Source organism: Cebidichthys violaceus, unplaced genomic scaffold, assembly GCF_023349555.1.
Source record: "Cebidichthys violaceus isolate CVI_PGR_0920_01 unplaced genomic scaffold, fCebVio1.0.p SCAF_19, whole genome shotgun sequence".
Classification (NCBI taxonomy): Eukaryota; Metazoa; Chordata; class Actinopteri; order Perciformes; family Stichaeidae; genus Cebidichthys; species Cebidichthys violaceus.
Window position 1 is genome coordinate 670001 of NW_027176361.1, and position 23657 is coordinate 693657.

At 28.7% G+C, this 23657-nt stretch overlaps 2 protein-coding genes across 3 annotated transcripts in view; one reads left to right on the forward strand and one right to left on the reverse strand.

The window, feature by feature from the left end:
- LOC137874399 (serrate RNA effector molecule homolog) overlaps positions 1-209 on the forward strand; it is a 9239-nt gene extending 9030 nt beyond the window's left edge. Inside the window, exon 21 of the mRNA XM_068713060.1 lies at positions 1-209. This exon is cut by the window's left edge and continues 49 nt beyond it. Coding sequence (XP_068569161.1) covers positions 1-27 — 27 coding nt within the window. The 3' untranslated portion in view covers positions 28-209.
- Positions 210-737: 528 nt separating this feature from the next.
- The window catches only part of LOC137874412 (nephronectin-like), a 58806-nt gene continuing 35886 nt past the window's right edge, over positions 738-23657 (reverse strand). For both annotated transcript variants that reach the window (XM_068713081.1, XM_068713080.1), the window contains 3 exons: positions 1470-1656; positions 1297-1381; positions 738-1201 (listed from right to left, as the gene is read on the reverse strand). In XM_068713081.1, the coding sequence (XP_068569182.1) occupies positions 1115-1201; positions 1297-1381; positions 1470-1656 (359 nt within the window). In that variant the 3' untranslated portion in view covers positions 738-1114. The remainder of the gene's footprint in view (positions 1202-1296; positions 1382-1469; positions 1657-23657) is intronic.

Sequence of the window (23657 nt, forward strand, 5' to 3'; positions counted from 1 at the left end):
GCACCAGACGACCTTGACTTCTTTTAGTGAAACCAGACGATGTTTTTTGTTGTTTTTTAAAACCTTTTTTATATTCCTACATTTCCCATGATTCTTTTCACCAAGGCTCCATCGTGTTTTTTTTTTTTTTTAAAGTTAGGTTTGTGTGTTATTATTGAAGATGATCTGATAAAACTTTCCAATAAAGATACAGAGGATGATGAAGTTGACGATGAAGAGTGGTGTGTTCATGGTCACAGCAGAGATCAGGAGAAAATCATTTCAGGGTATTCATCCTGTTATGTTGTGTAGTTTTAATACGGCGTCTCTACGTCACTCCTCAGACCATATATGGTCACTTCCTGTTCACTGGTTGAAAAAAAAACAAGATGGCGACAGACAAAAATCACCAAACATTGAATCTTTAAATTACGTATAATGTCCATAAATGAATAACATTCAAGACACTTTAACATTACTCAGTTCTTCTTCATAATACAATTATTATAATTTAATAACATGTTTTTTGGAAACATGTTATTTCTATTATGTACTTTCTACTGTACTACATCTCAGAGGTACATAGTGTACTTTATACTGCATTATATTTATCTGACAGCTTTCAGATTTATATTTAAAGATGAATCGATTATAAAAATCAGCTTTAGTTGCTCTGATGTAATATAATAAACAAATATTCTCTTCAATAACAGGATGTGATGTCACCTGTCAATCAAACGATATGGGCGGAGTCACAGTGAGTTAACGGCTCTTGTTTATTTTAAAGATCTGCAGAAGATTTATTGAAAAGTTTATCAAAACATGATTCATATCAGAATTTATGAAAAGTTTTTATTTACAAAAGATATACACTCAAAACAAATCTGAAAAGTGAATTAAGTTCATAATATGACAATGATTCCAGAAATGACAGGTTTGTTCTTCCTGTTAAAAAAAGTTAAAAACATTAAACTATGTGGTAATATTTAACGACTCACTTTATAGATTCAGTTTGTTGGGATTTAAATTAAATGAAGCTTCATAAACACAAAACTTTCCTTCCAGAAGAAATTAAGCAGTTAATTATGTTGAACATAGTTTGTCTTTAAATCATTTAATCTGTAACGTTGTGATGTCATCGACACGCCCCCTGTCTCAGTGTGACATCATCAACAGCGATCTGTCCTCGTCGTCCTTTCCTCCGCTCGGCCTTCAACAACACCTGCAGACACACAAACACACAACTGTCAACGACAACGCAAACACAAAACCTGATGTCAAGAAACGTGTGTGTGTGTGTGTGTGTGTGTGTCTCACCTTCTCCACAGACTGCATCTTTAAGGTAACCTGTGTGTGTCTCCAACCATGTCCACCTGTCCTGCTCCAGAGGGCGGAGCTGTACCTGCATCAGCCAATCAGGAACGAGACATCACGTGTTTGTTTTCATTTACTGTAAATCTAAACGTGTGATGTGTGATGAGCTCCGCTACCGTTGGTCTCGTCCTTTTTTCCTGACAAACAGTTGCAGCACGCCCACATGGTGACCCGTCAGCCAATGGGAAAAGGAGAAACACAGGTTGCCATGGCTCCAGGGCGGGACAATTTGGACGGCCAATCGAGCACCACGGATACTCCTTTGTCCCGCCTTCAGCTCTGGAACAGACAGGTAACGTACACCTGAGAGGAAAAAAATATTATCTTGTATTAAGATTTTTTTTGTAGTACATATTCATTTCATAGTATAGCATGTCAAAAAAAGACATAGTATAGCATGTCGAAAAAAGTAAAAAAAACGGTCATAGTATAGCATGTCGAAAAAAGTAAAAAAACAGTCATAGTATAACATGTCAAAAAAAGTCAAAAAAATCATAGTATAGTATGTCGAAAACAGTCATAGTATAGCGTGTCAAAAAAAGTCCAAAAAACAGTCATAGTATAGCGTGTAGAAAAAAGTAAAAAAAACAGTCATAGTATAGCATGTCGAAAAAAGTAAAAAAACAGTCATAGTATAGCATGTCGAAAAAAATAAAAAAACACTCATAGTATAGCATGTCGAAAAAAAAAAAAAAAAAAGTCATAGTATAGCATGTCGAAAAACTGTCATAGTATAGCATGTCGAAAAAAGTAAAAAAAAAACAGTCATAGAAGTTAAAAAAAGTTAAAAAAAATCATAGTATAGTATGTCGAAAACAGTCATAGTATAGCGTGTCGAAAACAGTAAAAAAAAACAGTCATAGTATAGCATGTCGAAAAAAGTCAAAAAACGGTCATAGTATAGCATGTAAAAAAAAAGTGAAAAAAGTAATAATATAACATGTCGAAAAAAGTCAAAAAACAGTAATAGTATAGCGTGTCGAAAAAAGTAAAAAAAACAGTCATAGTATAACATGTCAAAAAAAGTAAAAAAAATCATAGTATAGCATGTCGAAAACAGTCATAGTATAGCGTGTCGAAAAAAATAAAAAAAACAGTCATAGTATAACATGTCAAAAAAAGTCAAAAAACAGTCATAGTATAGCATATCGAAAAAAGTAAAAAAAGTCACAGTATAGCATGTCGAAAAAAGTGAAAAAAACAGTCATAGTATAGCATGTCGAAAACAGTCAAAAGAAACAGTCATATAGTATGTCGAAAAAAGTAAAAAAACAGTCAAAGGAAAGGGTGTCGAAAAAAGTCCAAAAAACAGTCATAGTATAGCGTGTCAAGAAAAGTCAAAAAAAGTCATAGTATAGCGTGTCGAAAAAAGTCCAAAAAACAGTCATAGTATAACATGTCAAAAAAGTAAAAAAAACAGTCATAGTATAGCATGTCGAAAAAAGTAAAAAAAACAGTCATAGTATAGCATGTCAAAAAAAGTTAAAAAAAATCATAGTATAGTATGTCGAAAACAGTCATAAAAAAGAGTCTCAAAAAAAGTAAAAAAAACAGTCATAGTATAGCATGTCAAAAAAAGTTAAAAAAAATCATAGTATAGAGTGTCAAAAAAAGTCCAAAAAACAGTCATAGTATAGCATGTCGAAAAAAGTAAAAAAAACAGTCATAGTATAGCGTGTCGAAAACAGTAAAAAAAAACAGTCATAGTATAGCGTGTCGAAAACAGTCAAAAATAGTCATAGTATAGCATGTCGAAAAAAGTCCAAAAAACAGTCATAGTATAACATGTCAAAAAAGTAAAAAAAACAGTCATAGTATAGCATGTCGAAAAAAGTAAAAAAAAACAGTCATAGTATAACGTGTCGAAAAAAGTAAAAAAATCATAGTATAGTATGTCGAAAAAAGTCATAGTATAGTATGTCGTAAAAAGTCAAAAAAACATTCATAGTATAGCATGTCGAAAAAAATAAAAAAACACTCATAGTATAGCATGTCGAAAAAAGTCAAAAAAACAGTCATAGTATAACATGTCAAAAAAAGTAAAAAAAATCATAGTATAGTATGTCGAAAACAGTCATAGTATAGCGTGTCAAAAAAAGTCCAAAAAACAGTCATAGTATAGCGTGTCAAAAAAAGTGAAAAAACAGTCATAGTATATAGTATGTCGAAAACAGTCATAGTATAGCGTGTCGAAAAAAGTCAAAAAAACAGTCATAGTATAACGTGTCGAAAAAAGTAAAAAAATCATAGTATAGTATGTCGAAAAAAGTCATAGTATAGCATGTCGAAAAAAGTAAAAAAACAGTCATAGTATAGCATGTCGAAAAAAATAAAAAAACACTCATATTATAGCATGTCGAAAAAAAAAAAAAAAAAAGTCATAGTATAGCATGTCAAAAAACTGTCATAGTATAGCATGTCGAAAAAAGTAAAAAAAAAACAGTCATAGTATAACATGTCAAAAAAAGTAAAAAAAATCATAGTATAGTATGTCGAAAACAGTCATAGTATAGCGTGTCAAAAAAAGTCCAAAAAACAGTCATAGTATAGCGTGTCAAAAAAAGTGAAAAAACAGTCATAGTATATAGTATGTCGAAAACAGTAATAGTATAGCGTGTCGAAAAAAGTAAAAAAAACAGTCATAGTATAACATGTCAAAAAAAGTAAAAAAAATCATAGTATAGCATGTCGAAAACAGTCATAGTATAGCGTGTCGAAAAAAGTCAAAAAAACAGTCATAGTATAACATGTCAAAAAAAGTAAAAAAAACAGTCATAGTATAGCATATCGAAAAAAGTAAAAAAAGTCACAGTATAGCATGTCGAAAAAAGTGAAAAAAACAGTCATAGTATAGCATGTCGAAAACAGTCAAAAGAAACAGTCATATAGTATGTCGAAAAAAGTAAAAAAACAGTCAAAGGAAAGGGTGTCGAAAAAAGTCCAAAAAACAGTCATAGTATAGCGTGTCAAGAAAAGTCAAAAAAAGTCATAGTATAGCGTGTCGAAAAAAGTCCAAAAAACAGTCATAGTATAACATGTCAAAAAAGTAAAAAAAACAGTCATAGTATAGCATGTCGAAAAAAGTAAAAAAAACAGTCATAGTATAGCATGTCAAAAAAAGTTAAAAAAAATCATAGTATAGTATGTCGAAAACAGTCATAGAAAAGAGTCTCAAAAAAAGTAAAAAAAACAGTCATAGTATAGCATGTCAAAAAAAGTTAAAAAAAATCATAGTATAGTATGTCGAAAACAGTCATAGTATAGAGTGTCAAAAAAAGTCCAAAAAACAGTCATAGTATAGCATGTCGAAAAAAGTAAAAAAAACAGTCATAGTATAGCGTGTCGAAAACAGTAAAAAAAAACAGTCATAGTATAGCGTGTCGAAAACAGTCAAAAATAGTCATAGTATAGCATGTCGAAAAAAGTCCAAAAAACAGTCATAGTATAACATGTCAAAAAAGTAAAAAAAACAGTCATAGTATAGCATGTCGAAAAAAGTAAAAAAAAACAGTCATAGTATAACGTGTCGAAAAAAGTAAAAAAATCATAGTATAGTATGTCGAAAAAAGTCATAGTATAGTATGTCGTAAAAAGTCAAAAAAACATTCATAGTATAGCATGTCGAAAAAAATAAAAAAACACTCATAGTATAGCATGTCGAAAAAAGTCAAAAAAACAGTCATAGTATAACATGTAAAAAAAATCATAGTATAGTATGTCGAAAACAGTCATAGTATAGCGTGTCAAAAAAAGTCCAAAAAACAGTCATAGTATAGCGTGTCAAAAAAAGTGAAAAAACAGTCATAGTATATAGTATGTCGAAAACAGTCATAGTATAGCGTGTCGAAAAAAGTCAAAAAAACAGTCATAGTATAACATGTCAAAAAAAGTAAAAAAAATCATAGTATAGCATGTCGAAAACAGTCATAGTATAGCGTGTCGAAAAAAATAAAAAAAACAGTCATAGTATAGCATGTCGAAAAAAGTCAAAAAAACAGTCATAGTATAACATGTCAAAAAAAGTAAAAAAACAGTCATAGTATAGCATATCGAAAAAAGTAAAAAAAGTCACAGTATAGCATGTCGAAAAAAGTGAAAAAAACAGTCATAGTATAGCATGTCGAAAACAGTCAAAAGAAACAGTCATATAGTATGTCGAAAAAAGTAAAAAAACAGTCAAAGGAAAGGGTGTCGAAAAAAGTCCAAAAAACAGTCATAGTATAGCGTGTCAAGAAAAGTCAAAAAAAGTCATAGTATAGCGTGTCGAAAAAAGTCCAAAAAACAGTCATAGTATAGCATGTCAAAAAAAGTTAAAAAAAATCATAGTATAGTATGTCGAAAACAGTCATAGTATAGAGTGTCAAAAAAAGTCCAAAAAACAGTCATAGTATAGCATGTCGAAAAAAGTAAAAAAAAAGTCATAGTATAGCGTGTCGAAAACAGTAAAAAAAAACAGTCATAGTATAGCGTGTCGAAAACAGTCAAAAATAGTCATAGTATAGCATGTCGAAAAAAGTCCAAAAAACAGTCATAGTATAACATGTCAAAAAAGTAAAAAAAACAGTCATAGTATAGCATGTCGAAAAAAGTAAAAAAAAACAGTCATAGTATAACGTGTCGAAAAAAGTAAAAAAATCATAGTATAGTATGTCGAAAAAAGTCATAGTATAGTATGTCGTAAAAAGTCAAAAAAACATTCATAGTATAGCATGTCGAAAAAATTAAAAAAAACACTCATAGTATAGCATGTCGAAAAAAGTCAAAAAAACAGTCATAGTATAACATGTCAAAAAAAGTTAAAAAAATCATAGTATAGTATGTCGAAAACAGTCATAGTATAGCGTGTCAAAAAAAGTCAAAAAAACACTCATAGTATAGCATGTCGAAAAAAGTCAAAAAAACAGTCATAGTATAACATGTCGAAAAAAGTTTAAAAAAGTCATAGTATAGCATGTCGAAAAACTGTCATAGTATAGCATGTCGAAAAAAGTAAAAAAACAGTCAAAGGAAAGGGTGTCAAGAAAAGTGAAAAAACAGTCATAGTATAGCATGTCGAAAACAGTAAAAAAAAACAGTCATAGTATAGTATGTTGAAAACAGTCATAGTATAGCGTGTCGAAAAAAGTCAAAAAAACAGTCATAGTATAACGTGTCGAAAAAAGTAAAAAAATCATAGTATAGTATGTCGAAAAAAGTCATAGTATAGTATGTCGTAAAAAGTCAAAAAAACATTCATAGTATAGCATGTCGAAAAAAGTCAAAAAAACAGTCATAGTATAACATGTCAAAAAAAGTTAAAAAAATCATAGTATAGTATGTCAAAAACAGTCATAGTATAGCGTGTCAAAAAAAGTCCAAAAAACAGTCATAGTATAGCATGTCGAAAAAAGTTTAAAAAAAAGTCATAGTATAGCATGTCGAAAAACTGTCATAGTATAGCATGTCGAAAAAAGTAAAAAAAAAACAGTCATAGAAGTTAAAAAAAGTAAAAAAAAATCATAGTATAGTATGTCGAAAACAGTCATAGTATAGCGTGTCGAAAAATGTCAAAAAAAACAGTCATAGTATAGCATGTCGAAAAAAGTCAAAAAACGGTCATAGTATAGCATGTAAAAAAAAGTGAAAAAAACAGTCATAGTATAGCGTGTCGAAAAAAATAAAAAAAACAGTCATAGTATAGCATGTCAAAAAAAGTAAAAAAAACAGTCATAGTATAGCATATCGAAAAAAGTAAAAAAAGTCACAGTATAGCATGTCGAAAAAAGTGAAAAAAACAGTGATAGTATAGCATGTCGAAAACAGTCAAAAGAAAGTCATATAGTATGTCGAAAAAAGTAAAAAAACAGTCAAAGGAAAGGGTGTCGAAAAAAGTCGAAAAAACAGTTATAGTATAGCGTGTCAAGAAAAGTGAAAAAACAGTCATAGTATAGCGTGTCGAAAAAAGTCCAAAAAACAGTCATAGTATAACATGTCAAAAAAAGTTAAAAAAATCATAGTATAGTATGTCGAAAACAGTCATAGTATAGCGTGTCAAAAAAAGTCCAAAAAACAGTCATAGTATAGCATGTCGAAAAAAGTAAAAAAAACAGTCATAGTATAGCATGTCGAAAAAAGTAAAAAAAACAGTCATAGTATAGCGTGTCGAAAACAGTAAAAAAAAACAGTCATAGTATAGCGTGTCGAAAACAGTCAAAAATAGTCATAGTATAGCATGTCGAAGAAAGTCCAAAAAACAGTCATAGTATAGTATGTCGAAAAAAGTAAAAAAACAGTCAAAGGAAAGGGTGTCAAGAAAAGTGAAAAAACAGTCATAGTATAGCGTGTCAAAAAAAGTGAAAAAACAGTCATAGTATAGCATGTCAAAAAAACCAGTCATAGTAAAGCATGTCGAAAAACTGTCATAGTATAGCATGTCGAAAACAGTAAAAAAAAACAGTCATAGTATAACGTGTCGAAAAAAGTAAAAAAATCATAGTATAGTATGTCGAAAAAAGTCATAGTATAGTATGTCGTAAAAAGTCAAAAAAACATTCATAGTATAGCATGTCGAAAAAAGTAAAAAAAACAGTCATAGTATAGCATGTCGAAAAAAGTAAAAAAAACAGTCATAGTATAACATGTCAAAAAAAGTTAAAAAAATCATAGTATAGTATGTCGAAAACAGTCATAGTATAGCGTGTCGAAAAAAGTAAAAAAAACAGTCATAGTATAACATGTAAAAAAAGTAAAAAAAACAGTCATAGTATAACATGTCAAAAACAGTAAAAAAACCATTCATAGTATAGCATGTCGAAAAAAGTCAAAAAACGGTCATAGTATAGCATGTAAAAAAAAGTGAAAAAAGTCATAATATAACATGTCGAAAAAAGTCAAAAAAACAGTCATAGTATAGCGTGTCGAAAAAAGTAAAAAAAACAGTCATAGTATAACATGTCAAAAAAGTAAAAAAACAGTCATAGTATAGCATATCGAAAAAAGTAAAAAAAGTCACAGTATAGCATATCGAAAAAAGTAAAAAAAGTCACAGTATAGCATGTCGAAAAAAGTGAAAAAAACAGTCATAGTATAGCATGTCGAAAACAGTCAAAAGAAAGTCATATAGTATGTCGAAAAAAGTAAAAAAACAGTCAAAGGAAAGGGTGTCGAAAAAAGTCCAAAAAACAGTCATAGTATAGCGTGTCAAGAAAAGTGAAAAAACAGTCATAGTATAGCGTGTCGAAAAAAGTCCAAAAAACAGTCATAGTATAACATGTCAAAAAAAGTGAAAAAAACAGTCATAGTATAGCATGTCGAAAACAGTCAAAGGAAAGGGTGTCGAAAAAAGTCCAAAAAACAGTCATAGTATAGCGTGTCAAGAAAAGTGAAAAAACAGTCATAGTATAGCGTGTCGAAAAAAGTCCAAAAAACAGTCATAGTATAACATGTCAAAAAAAGTTAAAAAAATCACAGTATAGTATGTCGAAAACAGTCATAGTATAGCGTGTCAAGAAAAACAGTCATAGTAAAGCATGTCGAAAAACTGTCATAGTATAGCATGTCGAAAAAAGTAAAAAAAAAAAGTCATAGTATAGCGTGTCGAAAACAGTAAAAAAAAACAGTCATAGTATAGCGTGTCGAAAACAGTCAAAAATAGTCATAGTATAGCATGTCGAAGAAAGTCCAAAAAACAGTCATAGTATAACGTGTCGAAAAAAGTAAAAAAATCATAGTATAGTATGTCGAAAAAAGTCATAGTATAGCGTGTCGTAAAAAGTCAAAAAAACATTCATAGTATAGCATGTCGAAAAAAGTAAAAAAAACAGTCATAGTATAGCATGTCGAAAAAAATAAAAAAAACACTCATAGTATAGCATGTCGAAAAAAGTAAAAAAAAACAGTCATACTATAACATGTCAAAAAAAGTTAAAAAAATCATAGTATAGTATGTCGAAAACAGTCATAGTATAGCGTGTCGAAAACTGTAAAAAAAAACAGTCATAGTATAACATGTAAAAAAAAGTCAAAAAACAGTCATAGTATAGTATGTCGAAAAAAGTAAAAAAAACAGTCATAGTATAACATGTAAAAAAAGTAAAAAAAACAGTCATAGTATAGCGTGTCAAAAACAGTAAAAAAAACAGTCATAGTATAGCGTGTCGAAAACAGTAAAAAAAAACAGTCATAGTATAGCATGTCAAAAAAAGTCAAAAAAACAGTCATAGTATAGCGTGTCGAAAACAGTAAAAAAAAACATTCATAGTATAACATGTCGAAAAAAGTCAAAAAAACAGTCATAGTATAGCGTGTCGAAAAAAGTAAAAAAAACAGTCATAGTATAACGTGTCGAAAAAAGTAAAAAAATCATAGTATAGTATGTCGAAAAAAGTCATAGTATAGTATGTCGTAAAAAGTCAAAAAAACATTCATAGTATAGCATGTCGAAAAAAGTAAAAAAAACAGTCATAGTATAGCATGTCGAAAAAAGTAAAAAAAACCAGTCATAGTATAACATGTCAAAAAAAGTTAAAAAAATCATAGTATAGTATGTCGAAAACAGTCATAGTATAGCGTGTCGAAAACAGTAAAAAAAAACAGTCATAGTATAACATGTAAAAAAAAGTCAAAAAACAGTCATAGTATAGCATGTCGAAAAAAGTCAAAAAACAGTCATAGTATAGCGTGTCAAAAACAGTAAAAAAAACAGTCATAGTATAGCGTGTCGACAACAGTAAAAAAAACCATTCATAGTATAGCATGTCGAAAAAAGTCAAAAAACGGTCATAGTATAGCATGTAAAAAAAAGTGAAAAAAGTCATAGTATAGCATGTCAAAAAAATTAAAAAAAACAGTCATAGTAAAACGTGTCGAAAAAAGTAAAAAAATCATAGTATAGTATGTCAAAAAAGTCATAGTATAGTATGTCGTAAAAAGTCAAAAAAACATTCATAGTATAGCATGTCGAAAAAAGTAAAAAAAACAGTCATAGTATAGCATGTCGAAAAAAGTAAAAAAAACAGTCATAGTATAGCATGTCGAAAAAAATAAAAAAAACCACTCATAGTATAGCGTGTTGAAAACAGTAAAAAAAAACAGTCATAGTATAGCATGTAAAAAAAAGTGAAAAAAGTCATAATATAACATGTCGAAAAAAGTGAAAAAAACAGTCATAGTATAGCATGTCGAAAAAAGTAAAAAAATCATAGTATAGTATGTCGAAAAAAGTCATAGTATAGTATGTCGTAAAAAGTCAAAAAAACATTCATAGTATAGCATGTCGAAAAAAGTCAAAAAAACAGTCATAGTATAACATGTAAAAAAAAGTAAAAAAAATCATAGTATAGCATGTCGAAAACAGTCATAGTATAGCGTGTCGAAAAAAATAAAAAAAACAGTCATAGTATAACATGTCAAAAAAAGTCAAAAAACAGTCATAGTATAGTATATCGAAAAAAGTAAAAAAAGTCACAGTATAGCATGTCGAAAAAAGTGAAAAAAACAGTCATAGTATAGCATGTCGAAAACAGTCAAAAGAAACAGTCATATAGTATGTCGAAAAAAGTAAAAAAACAGTCAAAGGAAAGGGTGTCGAAAAAAGTCCAAAAAACAGTCATAGTATAGCGTGTCAAGAAAAGTCAAAAAAAGTCATAGTATAGCGTGTCGAAAAAAGTCCAAAAAACAGTCATAGTATAACATGTCAAAAAAGTAAAAAAAACAGTCATAGTATAGCATGTCGAAAAAAGTAAAAAAAACAGTCATAGTATAGCATGTCAAAAAAAGTTAAAAAAAATCATAGTATAGTATGTCGAAAACAGTCATAAAAAAGAGTCTCAAAAAAAGTAAAAAAAACAGTCATAGTATAGCATGTCAAAAAAAGTTAAAAAAAATCATAGTATAGAGTGTCAAAAAAAGTCCAAAAAACAGTCATAGTATAGCATGTCGAAAAAAGTAAAAAAAACAGTCATAGTATAGCGTGTCGAAAACAGTAAAAAAAAACAGTCATAGTATAGCGTGTCGAAAACAGTCAAAAATAGTCATAGTATAGCATGTCGAAAAAAGTCCAAAAAACAGTCATAGTATAACATGTCAAAAAAGTAAAAAAAACAGTCATAGTATAGCATGTCGAAAAAAGTAAAAAAAAACAGTCATAGTATAACGTGTCGAAAAAAGTAAAAAAATCATAGTATAGTATGTCGAAAAAAGTCATAGTATAGTATGTCGTAAAAAGTCAAAAAAACATTCATAGTATAGCATGTCGAAAAAAATAAAAAAACACTCATAGTATAGCATGTCGAAAAAAGTCAAAAAAACAGTCATAGTATAACATGTCAAAAAAAGTAAAAAAAATCATAGTATAGTATGTCGAAAACAGTCATAGTATAGCGTGTCAAAAAAAGTCCAAAAAACAGTCATAGTATAGCGTGTCAAAAAAAGTGAAAAAACAGTCATAGTATATAGTATGTCGAAAACAGTCATAGTATAGCGTGTCGAAAAAAGTCAAAAAAACAGTCATAGTATAACGTGTCGAAAAAAGTAAAAAAATCATAGTATAGTATGTCGAAAAAAGTCATAGTATAGCATGTCGAAAAAAGTAAAAAAACAGTCATAGTATAGCATGTCGAAAAAAATAAAAAAACACTCATATTATAGCATGTCGAAAAAAAAAAAAAAAAAAGTCATAGTATAGCATGTCAAAAAACTGTCATAGTATAGCATGTCGAAAAAAGTAAAAAAAAAACAGTCATAGTATAACATGTCAAAAAAAGTAAAAAAAATCATAGTATAGTATGTCGAAAACAGTCATAGTATAGCGTGTCAAAAAAAGTCCAAAAAACAGTCATAGTATAGCGTGTCAAAAAAAGTGAAAAAACAGTCATAGTATATAGTATGTCGAAAACAGTAATAGTATAGCGTGTCGAAAAAAGTAAAAAAAACAGTCATAGTATAACATGTCAAAAAAAGTAAAAAAAATCATAGTATAGCATGTCGAAAACAGTCATAGTATAGCGTGTCGAAAAAAGTCAAAAAAACAGTCATAGTATAACATGTCAAAAAAAGTAAAAAAACAGTCATAGTATAGCATATCGAAAAAAGTAAAAAAAGTCACAGTATAGCATGTCGAAAAAAGTGAAAAAAACAGTCATAGTATAGCATGTCGAAAACAGTCAAAAGAAACAGTCATATAGTATGTCGAAAAAAGTAAAAAAACAGTCAAAGGAAAGGGTGTCGAAAAAAGTCCAAAAAACAGTCATAGTATAACATGTCAAAAAAGTAAAAAAAACAGTCATAGTATAGCATGTCGAAAAAAGTAAAAAAAACAGTCATAGTATAGCATGTCAAAAAAAGTTAAAAAAAATCATAGTATAGTATGTCGAAAACAGTCATAGAAAAGAGTCTCAAAAAAAGTAAAAAAAACAGTCATAGTATAGCATGTCAAAAAAAGTTAAAAAAAATCATAGTATAGTATGTCGAAAACAGTCATAGTATAGAGTGTCAAAAAAAGTCCAAAAAACAGTCATAGTATAGCATGTCGAAAAAAGTAAAAAAAACAGTCATAGTATAGCGTGTCGAAAACAGTAAAAAAAAACAGTCATAGTATAGCGTGTCGAAAACAGTCAAAAATAGTCATAGTATAGCATGTCGAAAAAAGTCCAAAAAACAGTCATAGTATAACATGTCAAAAAAGTAAAAAAAACAGTCATAGTATAGCATGTCGAAAAAAGTAAAAAAAAACAGTCATAGTATAACGTGTCGAAAAAAGTAAAAAAATCATAGTATAGTATGTCGAAAAAAGTCATAGTATAGTATGTCGTAAAAAGTCAAAAAAACATTCATAGTATAGCATGTCGAAAAAAGTCAAAAAAACAGTCATAGTATAACATGTAAAAAAAATCATAGTATAGTATGTCGAAAACAGTCATAGTATAGCGTGTCAAAAAAAGTCCAAAAAACAGTCATAGTATAGCGTGTCAAAAAAAGTGAAAAAACAGTCATAGTATATAGTATGTCGAAAACAGTCATAGTATAGCGTGTCGAAAAAAGTCAAAAAAACAGTCATAGTATAACATGTCAAAAAAAGTAAAAAAAATCATAGTATAGCATGTCGAAAACAGTCATAGTATAGCGTGTCGAAAAAAATAAAAAAAACAGTCATAGTATAGCATGTCGAAAAAAGTCAAAAAAACAGTCATAGTATAACATGTCAAAAAAAGTAAAAAAACAGTCATAGTATAGCATATCGAAAAAAGTAAAAAAAGTCACAGTATAGCATGTCGAAAAAAGTGAAAAAAACAGTCATAGTATAGCATGTCGAAAACAGTCAAAAGAAACAGTCATATAGTATGTCGAAAAAAGTAAAAAAACAGTCAAAGGAAAGGGTGTCGAAAAAAGTCCAAAAAACAGTCATAGTATAGCGTGTCAAGAAAAGTCAAAAAAAGTCATAGTATAGCGTGTCGAAAAAAGTCCAAAAAACAGTCATGGTATAACATGTCAAAAAAGTAAAAAAAACAGTCATAGTATAGCATGTCGAAAAAAGTAAAAAAAACAGTCATAGTATAGCATGTCAAAAAAAGTTAAAAAAAATCATAGTATAGTATGTCGAAAACAGTCATAGTATAGAGTGTCAAAAAAAGTCCAAAAAACAGTCATAGTATAGCATGTCGAAAAAAGTAAAAAAAAAGTCATAGTATAGCGTGTCGAAAACAGTAAAAAAAAACAGTCATAGTATAGCGTGTCGAAAACAGTCAAAAATAGTCATAGTATAGCATGTCGAAAAAAGTCCAAAAAACAGTCATAGTATAACATGTCAAAAAAGTAAAAAAAACAGTCATAGTATAGCATGTCGAAAAAAGTAAAAAAAAACAGTCATAGTATAACGTGTCGAAAAAAGTAAAAAAATCATAGTATAGTATGTCGAAAAAAGTCATAGTATAGTATGTCGTAAAAAGTCAAAAAAACATTCATAGTATAGCATGTCGAAAAAATTAAAAAAAACACTCATAGTATAGCATGTCGAAAAAAGTCAAAAAAACAGTCATAGTATAACATGTCAAAAAAAGTTAAAAAAATCATAGTATAGTATGTCGAAAACAGTCATAGTATAGCGTGTCAAAAAAAGTCAAAAAAACACTCATAGTATAGCATGTCGAAAAAAGTCAAAAAAACAGTCATAGTATAACATGTCGAAAAAAGTTTAAAAAAGTCATAGTATAGCATGTCGAAAAACTGTCATAGTATAGCATGTTGAAAAAAGTAAAAAAACAGTCAAAGGAAAGGGTGTCAAGAAAAGTGAAAAAACAGTCATAGTATAGCATGTCGAAAACAGTAAAAAAAAACAGTCATAGTATAGTATGTTGAAAACAGTCATAGTATAGCGTGTCGAAAAAAGTCAAAAAAACAGTCATAGTATAACGTGTCGAAAAAAGTAAAAAAATCATAGTATAGTATGTCGAAAAAAGTCATAGTATAGTATGTCGTAAAAAGTCAAAAAAACATTCATAGTATAGCATGTCGAAAAAAGTCAAAAAAACAGTCATAGTATAACATGTCAAAAAAAGTTAAAAAAATCATAGTATAGTATGTCAAAAACAGTCATAGTATAGCGTGTCAAAAAAAGTCCAAAAAACAGTCATAGTATAGCATGTCGAAAAAAGTTTAAAAAAAAGTCATAGTATAGCATGTCGAAAAACTGTCATAGTATAGCATGTCGAAAAAAGTAAAAAAAAAACAGTCATAGAAGTTAAAAAAAGTAAAAAAAAATCATAGTATAGTATGTCGAAAACAGTCATAGTATAGCGTGTCGAAAAATGTCAAAAAAAACAGTCATAGTATAGCATGTCGAAAAAAGTCAAAAAACGGTCATAGTATAGCATGTAAAAAAAAGTGAAAAAAACAGTCATAGTATAGCGTGTCGAAAAAAATAAAAAAAACAGTCATAGTATAGCATGTCAAAAAAAGTAAAAAAAACAGTCATAGTATAGCATATCGAAAAAAGTAAAAAAAGTCACAGTATAGCATGTCGAAAAAAGTGAAAAAAACAGTGATAGTATAGCATGTCGAAAACAGTCAAAAGAAAGTCATATAGTATGTCGAAAAAAGTAAAAAAACAGTCAAAGGAAAGGGTGTCGAAAAAAGTCGAAAAAACAGTTATAGTATAGCGTGTCAAGAAAAGTGAAAAAACAGTCATAGTATAGCGTGTCGAAAAAAGTCCAAAAAACAGTCATAGTATAACATGTCAAAAAAAGTTAAAAAAATCATAGTATAGTATGTCGAAAACAGTCATAGTATAGCGTGTCAAAAAAAGTCCAAAAAACAGTCATAGTATAGCATGTCGAAAAAAGTAAAAAAAACAGTCATAGTATAGCATGTCGAAAAAAGTAAAAAAAACAGTCATAGTATAGCGTGTCGAAAACAGTAAAAAAAAACAGTCATAGTATAGCGTGTCGAAAACAGTCAAAAATAGTCATAGTATAGCATGTCGAAGAAAGTCCAAAAAACAGTCATAGTATAGTATGTCGAAAAAAGTAAAAAAACAGTCAAAGGAAAGGGTGTCAAGAAAAGTGAAAAAACAGTCATAGTATAGCGTGTCAAAAAAAGTGAAAAAACAGTCATAGTATAGCATGTCAAAAAAACCAGTCATAGTAAAGCATGTCGAAAAACTGTCATAGTATAGCATGTCGAAAAAAGTAAAAAAAACCAGTCATAGTATAGCATGTCGAAAACAGTAAAAAAAAACAGTCATAGTATAACGTGTCGAAAAAAGTAAAAAAATCATAGTATAGTATGTCGAAAAAAGTCATAGTATAGTATGTCGTAAAAAGTCAAAAAAACATTCATAGTATAGCATGTCGAAAAAAGTAAAAAAAACAGTCATAGTATAACATGTCAAAAAAAGTTAAAAAAATCATAGTATAGTATGTCGAAAACAGTCATAGTATAGCGTGTCGAAAAAAGTAAAAAAAACAGTCATAGTATAACATGTAAAAAAAGTAAAAAAAACAGTCATAGTATAACATGTCAAAAACAGTAAAAAAAACAGTCATAGTATAGCGTGTCAAAAACAGTAAAAAAAACAGTCATAGTATAGCGTGTCGAAAACAGTAAAAAAAAACAGTCATAGTATAGCATGTCAAAAAAAGTCAAAAAAACAGTCATAGTATAGCGTGTCGAAAACAGTAAAAAAAACCATTCATAGTATAGCATGTCGAAAAAAGTCAAAAAACGGTCATAGTATAGCATGTAAAAAAAAGTGAAAAAAGTCATAATATAACATGTCGAAAAAAGTCAAAAAAACAGTCATAGTATAGCGTGTCGAAAAAAGTAAAAAAAACAGTCATAGTATAACATGTCAAAAAAGTAAAAAAACAGTCATAGTATAGCATATCGAAAAAAGTAAAAAAAGTCACAGTATAGCATATCGAAAAAAGTAAAAAAAGTCACAGTATAGCATGTCGAAAAAAGTGAAAAAAACAGTCATAGTATAGCATGTCGAAAACAGTCAAAAGAAAGTCATATAGTATGTCGAAAAAAGTAAAAAAACAGTCAAAGGAAAGGGTGTCGAAAAAAGTCCAAAAAACAGTCATAGTATAGCGTGTCAAGAAAAGTGAAAAAACAGTCATAGTATAGCGTGTCGAAAAAAGTCCAAAAAACAGTCATAGTATAACATGTCAAAAAAAGTTAAAAAAATCACAGTATAGTATGTCGAAAACAGTCATAGTATAGCGTGTCAAGAAAAACAGTCATAGTAAAGCATGTCGAAAAACTGTCATAGTATAGCATGTCGAAAAAAGTCATAGTATAGCGTGTCGAAAACAGTAAAAAAAAACAGTCATAGTATAGCGTGTCGAAAACAGTCAAAAATAGTCATAGTATAGCATGTCGAAGAAAGTCCAAAAAACAGTCATAGTATAACGTGTCGAAAAAAGTAAAAAAATCATAGTATAGTATGTCGAAAAAAGTCATAGTATAGCGTGTCGTAAAAAGTCAAAAAAACATTCATAGTATAGCATGTCGAAAAAAGTAAAAAAAACAGTCATAGTATAGCATGTCGAAAAAAATAAAAAAAACACTCATAGTATAGCGTGTCAAAAACAGTAAAAAAAACAGTCATAGTATAGCGTGTCGAAAACAGTAAAAAAAAACAGTCATAGTATAGCATGTCAAAAAAAGTCAAAAAAACAGTCATAGTATAGCGTGTCGAAAACAGTAAAAAAAAACATTCATAGTATAACATGTCGAAAAAAGTCAAAAAAACAGTCATAGTATAGCGTGTCGAAAAAAGTAAAAAAAACAGTCATAGTATAACGTGTCGAAAAAAGTCAAAAAATCATAGTATAGTATGTCGAAAAAAGTCATAGTATAGTATGTCGTAAAAAGTCAAAAAAACATTCATAGTATAGCATGTCGAAAAAAGTAAAAAAAACAGTCATAGTATAGCATGTCGAAAAAAGTAAAAAAAACCAGTCATAGTATAACATGTCAAAAAAAGTTAAAAAAATCATAGTATAGCATGTCGAAAACAGTCAAAAGAAAGTCATATAGTATGTCGAAAAAAGTAAAAAAACAGTCAAAGGAAAGGGTGTCGAAAAAAGTCGAAAAAACAGTTATAGTATAGCGTGTCAAGAAAAGTGAAAAAACAGTCATAGTATAGCGTGTCGAAAAAAGTCCAAAAAACAGTCATAGTATAACATGTCAAAAAAAGTTAAAAAAATCATAGTATAGTATGTCGAAAACAGTCATAGTATAGCGTGTCAAAAAAAGTCCAAAAAACAGTCATAGTATAGCATGTCGAAAAAAGTAAAAAAAACAGTCATAGTATAGCATGTCGAAAAAAGTAAAAAAAACAGTCATAGTATAGCGTGTCGAAAACAGTAAAAAAAAACAGTCATAGTATAGCGTGTCGAAAACAGTCAAAAATAGTCATAGTATAGCATGTCGAAGAAAGTCCAAAAAACAGTCATAGTATAGTATGTCGAAAAAAGTAAAAAAACAGTCATAGTATAGCATGTCAAAAAAAGTGAAAAAACAGTCATAGTATAGCATGTCAAAAAAACCAGTCATAGTAAAGCATGTCGAAAAACTGTCATAGTATAGCATGTCGAAAAAAGTAAAAAAAACCAGTCATAGTATAGCATGTCGAAAACAGTAAAAAAAAACAGTCATAGTATAACGTGTCGAAAAAAGTAAAAAAATCATAGTATAGTATGTCGAAAAAAGTCATAGTATAGTATGTCGTAAAAAGTCAAAAAAACATTCATAGTATAGCATGTCGAAAAAAGTAAAAAAAACAGTCATAGTATAGCATGTCGAAAAAAGTAAAAAAAACAGTCATAGTATAACATGTCAAAAAAAGTTAAAAAAATCATAGTATAGTATGTCGAAAACAGTCATAGTATAGCGTGTCGAAAAAAGTAAAAAAAACAGTCATAGTATAACATGTAAAAAAAGTAAAAAAAACAGTCATAGTATAACATGTCAAAAACAGTAAAAAAAACAGTCATAGTATAGCGTGTCAAAAACAGTAAAAAAAACAGTCATAGTATAGCGTGTCGAAAACAGTAAAAAAAAACAGTCATAGTATAGCATGTCAAAAAAAGTCAAAAAAACAGTCATAGTATAGCGTGTCGAAAACAGTAAAAAAAAACATTCATAGTATAGCATGTCGAAAAAAGTCAAAAAAACAGTCATAGTATAGCGTGTCGAAAAAAGTCAAAAAAACAGTCATAGTATAGCATATCGAAAAAAGTAAAAAAAGTCACAGTATAGCATATCGAAAAAAGTAAAAAAAAGTCACAGTATAGCATGTCGAAAAAAGTGAAAAAAACAGTCATAGTATAGCATGTCGAAAACAGTCAAAAGAAAGTCATATAGTATGTCGAAAAAAGTAAAAAAACAGTCAAAGGAAAGGGTGTCGAAAAAAGTCCAAAAAACAGTCATAGTATAGCGTGTCAAGAAAAGTGAAAAAACAGTCATAGTATAGCGTGTCGAAAAAAGTCCAAAAAACAGTCATAGTATAACATGTCAAAAAAAGTTAAAAAAATCACAGTATAGTATGTCGAAAACAGTCATAGTATAGCGTGTCAAGAAAAACAGTCATAGTAAAGCATGTCGAAAAACTGTCATAGTATAGCATGTCGAAAAAAGTCATAGTATAGCGTGTCGAAAACAGTAAAAAAAAACAGTCATAGTATAGCGTGTCGAAAACAGTCAAAAATAGTCATAGTATAGCATGTCGAAGAAAGTCCAAAAAACAGTCATAGTATAACGTGTCGAAAAAAGTAAAAAAATCATAGTATAGTATGTCGAAAAAAGTCATAGTATAGCGTGTCGTAAAAAGTCAAAAAAACATTCATAGTATAGCATGTCGAAAAAAGTAAAAAAAACAGTCATAGTATAGCATGTCGAAAAAAATAAAAAAAACACTCATAGTATAGCATGTCGAAAAAAGTAAAAAAAAACAGTCATAGTATAACATGTCAAAAAAAGTTAAAAAAATCATAGTATAGTATGTCGAAAACAGTCATAGTATAGCGTGTCGAAAACTGTAAAAAAAAACAGTCATAGTATAACATGTAAAAAAAAGTCAAAAAACAGTCATAGTATAGTATGTCGAAAAAAGTAAAAAAAACAGTCATAGTATAACATGTAAAAAAAGTAAAAAAAACAGTCATAGTATAGCGTGTCAAAAACAGTAAAAAAAACAGTCATAGTATAGCGTGTCGAAAACAGTAAAAAAAAACAGTCATAGTATAGCATGTCAAAAAAAGTCAAAAAAACAGTCATAGTATAGCGTGTCGAAAACAGTAAAAAAAAACATTCATAGTATAACATGTCGAAAAAAGTCAAAAAAACAGTCATAGTATAGCGTGTCGAAAAAAGTAAAAAAAACAGTCATAGTATAACGTGTCGAAAAAAGTAAAAAAATCATAGTATAGTATGTCGAAAAAAGTCATAGTATAGTATGTCGTAAAAAGTCAAAAAAACATTCATAGTATAGCATGTCGAAAAAAGTAAAAAAAACAGTCATAGTATAGCATGTCGAAAAAAGTAAAAAAAACCAGTCATAGTATAACATGTCAAAAAAAGTTAAAAAAATCATAGTATAGTATGTCGAAAACAGTCATAGTATAGCGTGTCGAAAACAGTAAAAAAAAACAGTCATAGTATAACATGTAAAAAAAAGTCAAAAAACAGTCATAGTATAGCATGTCGAAAAAAGTCAAAAAACAGTCATAGTATAGCGTGTCAAAAACAGTAAAAAAAACAGTCATAGTATAGCGTGTCGACAACAGTAAAAAAAACCATTCATAGTATAGCATGTCGAAAAAAGTCAAAAAACGGTCATAGTATAGCATGTAAAAAAAAGTGAAAAAAGTCATAGTATAGCGTGTCAAAAAAAGTGAAAAAACAGTCATAGTATAGCATGTCAAAAAAAGTAAAAAAAAACAGTCATAGTATAGCGTGTCAAGAAAATTAAAAAAAACAGTCATAGTAAAACGTGTCGAAAAAAGTAAAAAAATCATAGTATAGTATGTCAAAAAAGTCATAGTATAGTATGTCGTAAAAAGTCAAAAAAACATTCATAGTATAGCATGTCGAAAAAAGTAAAAAAAACAGTCATAGTATAGCATGTCGAAAAAAGTAAAAAAAACAGTCATAGTATAGCATGTCGAAAAAAATAAAAAAAACCACTCATAGTATAGCGTGTCGAAAACAGTAAAAAAAAACAGTCATAGTATAGCATGTAAAAAAAAGTGAAAAAAGTCATAATATAACATGTCGAAAAAAGTGAAAAAAACAGTCATAGTATAGCATGTCGAAAAAAGTAAAAAAATCATAGTATAGTATGTCGAAAAAAGTCATAGTATAGTATGTCGTAAAAAGTCAAAAAAACATTCATAGTATAGCATGTCGAAAAAAGTCAAAAAAACAGTCATAGTATAACATGTCAAAAAAAGTTAAAAAAATCATAGTATAGTATGTCGAAAACAGTCATAGTATAGCGTGTCAAAAAAAGTCCAAAAAACAGTCATAGTATAGCATGTCGAAAAAAGTTTAAAAAAAAGTCATAGTATAGCATGTCGAAAAACTGTCATAGTATAGCATGTCGAAAAAAGTAAAAAAAACAGTCATAGTATAGCGTGTCGAAAAAAATAAAAAAAACAGTCATAGTATAGCATGTCGAAAAAAGTCAAAAAAACAGTCATAGTATAGTATGTCGAAAACAGTCATAGTATAGCGTGTCGAAAACAGTAAAAAAAAACAGTCATAGTATAGCATGTCGAAAAAAGTCAAAAAACAGTCATAGTATAGCGTGTCAAAAACAGTAAAAAAAACAGTCATAGTATAGCGTGTCGACAACAGTAAAAAAAAACATTCATAGTATAGCATGTCGAAAAAAGTCAAAAAACGGTCATAGTATAGCATGTAAAAAAAAGTGAAAAAAGTCATAATATAACATGTCGAAAAAAGTCAAAAAAACAGTCATAGTATAGCGTGTCGAAAAAAGTAAAAAAAACAGTCATAGTATAACATGTCAAAAAAAGTAAAAAAAATCATAGTATAGCATGTCGAAAAAAGTGAAATAAACAGTCATAGTATAGCATGTAAAAAAAAGACATAGTATAGCATGTCGAAAAAAGTAAAAAAAACAGTCATAGTATAGCGTGTCGAAAAAAGTGAAAAAAACAGTCATAGTATAGCGTGTCGAAAAAAATAAAAAAAACAGTCATAGTATAGCATGTCGAAAAAAGTCAAAAAAACAGTCATAGTATAACATGTCAAAAAAAGTAAAAAAACAGTCATAGTATAGCATATCGAAATAAGTAAAAAAAGTCACAGTATAGCATGTCGAAAAAAGTGAAAAAAACAGTCATAGTATAGCATGTAAAAAACAGTCATAGTATAGCGTGTCGAAAACAGTAAAAAAAAACAGTCATAGTATAACATGTAAAAAAAAGTCAAAAAACAGTCATAGTATAGCATGTCGAAAAAAGTCAAAAAACAGTCATAGTATAGCGTGTCAAAAACAGTAAAAAAAACAGTCATAGTATAGCGTGTCGACAACAGTAAAAAAAACCATTCATAGTATAGCATGTCGAAAAAAGTCAAAAAACGGTCATAGTATAGCATGTAAAAAAAAGTGAAAAAAGTCATAATATAACATGTCGAAAAAAGTCAAAAAAACAGTCATAGTATAGCGTGTCGAAAAAAGTAAAAAAAACAGTCATAGTATAACATGTCAAAAAAAGTAAAAAAAATCATAGTATAGCATGTCGAAAAAAGTGAAATAAACAGTCATAGTATAGCATGTAAAAAAAAGACATAGTATAGCATGTCGAAAAAAGTAAAAAAAACAGTCATAGTATAGCGTGTCGAAAAAAGTCAAAAAAAGTCATAGTATAGCGTGTCGAAAAAAGTGAAAAAAACAGTCATAGTATAGCGTGTCGAAAAAAGTCAAAAAAACAGTCATAGTATAGCATGTCGAAAAAAGTCAAGAAAACAGTCATAGTATAACATGTCAAAAAAAGTCAAGAAAAACAGTCATAGTATAGCATGCCGAAAAAAGTAAAAAAAACCAGTCATAGTATAGCATGTCGAAAAACTGTCATAGTATAGCGTGTCGAAAACAGTCAAAAATAGTCATAGTATAGCATGTCGAAAAAAGTCAAAAAAACAGTCATAGTATAGCGTGTCAAAAAAAGTGAAAAAACAGTCATAGTATAGCATGTCAAAAAAAGTAAAAAAAAACAGTCATAGTATAGCGTGTCAAGAAAATTAAAAAAAACAGTCATAGTAAAACGTGTCGAAAAAAGTAAAAAAATCATAGTATAGTATGTCAAAAAAGTCATAGTATAGTATGTCGTAAAAAGTCAAAAAAACATTCATAGTATAGCATGTCGAAAAAAGTAAAAAAAACAGTCATAGTATAGCATGTCGAAAAAAGTAAAAAAAACAGTCATAGTATAGCATGTCGAAAAAAATAAAAAAAACACTCATAGTATAGCATGTCGAAAAAAGTCAAAAAAACCAGTCATAGTATAACATGTCAAAAAAAGTAAAAAAAAATCATAGTATAGTATGTCGAAAACAGTCATAGTATAGCGTGTCGAAAACAGTAAAAAAAAACAGTCATAGTATAGCATGTAAAAAAAAGTGAAAAAAGTCATAATATAACATGTCGAAAAAAGTGAAAAAAACAGTCATAGTATAGTATGTCGAAAACAGTCATAGTATAGCGTGTCGAAAAAAGTCAAAAAAACAGTCATAGTATAACGTGTCGAAAAAAGTAAAAAAATCATAGTATAGTATGTCGAAAAAAGTCATAGTAT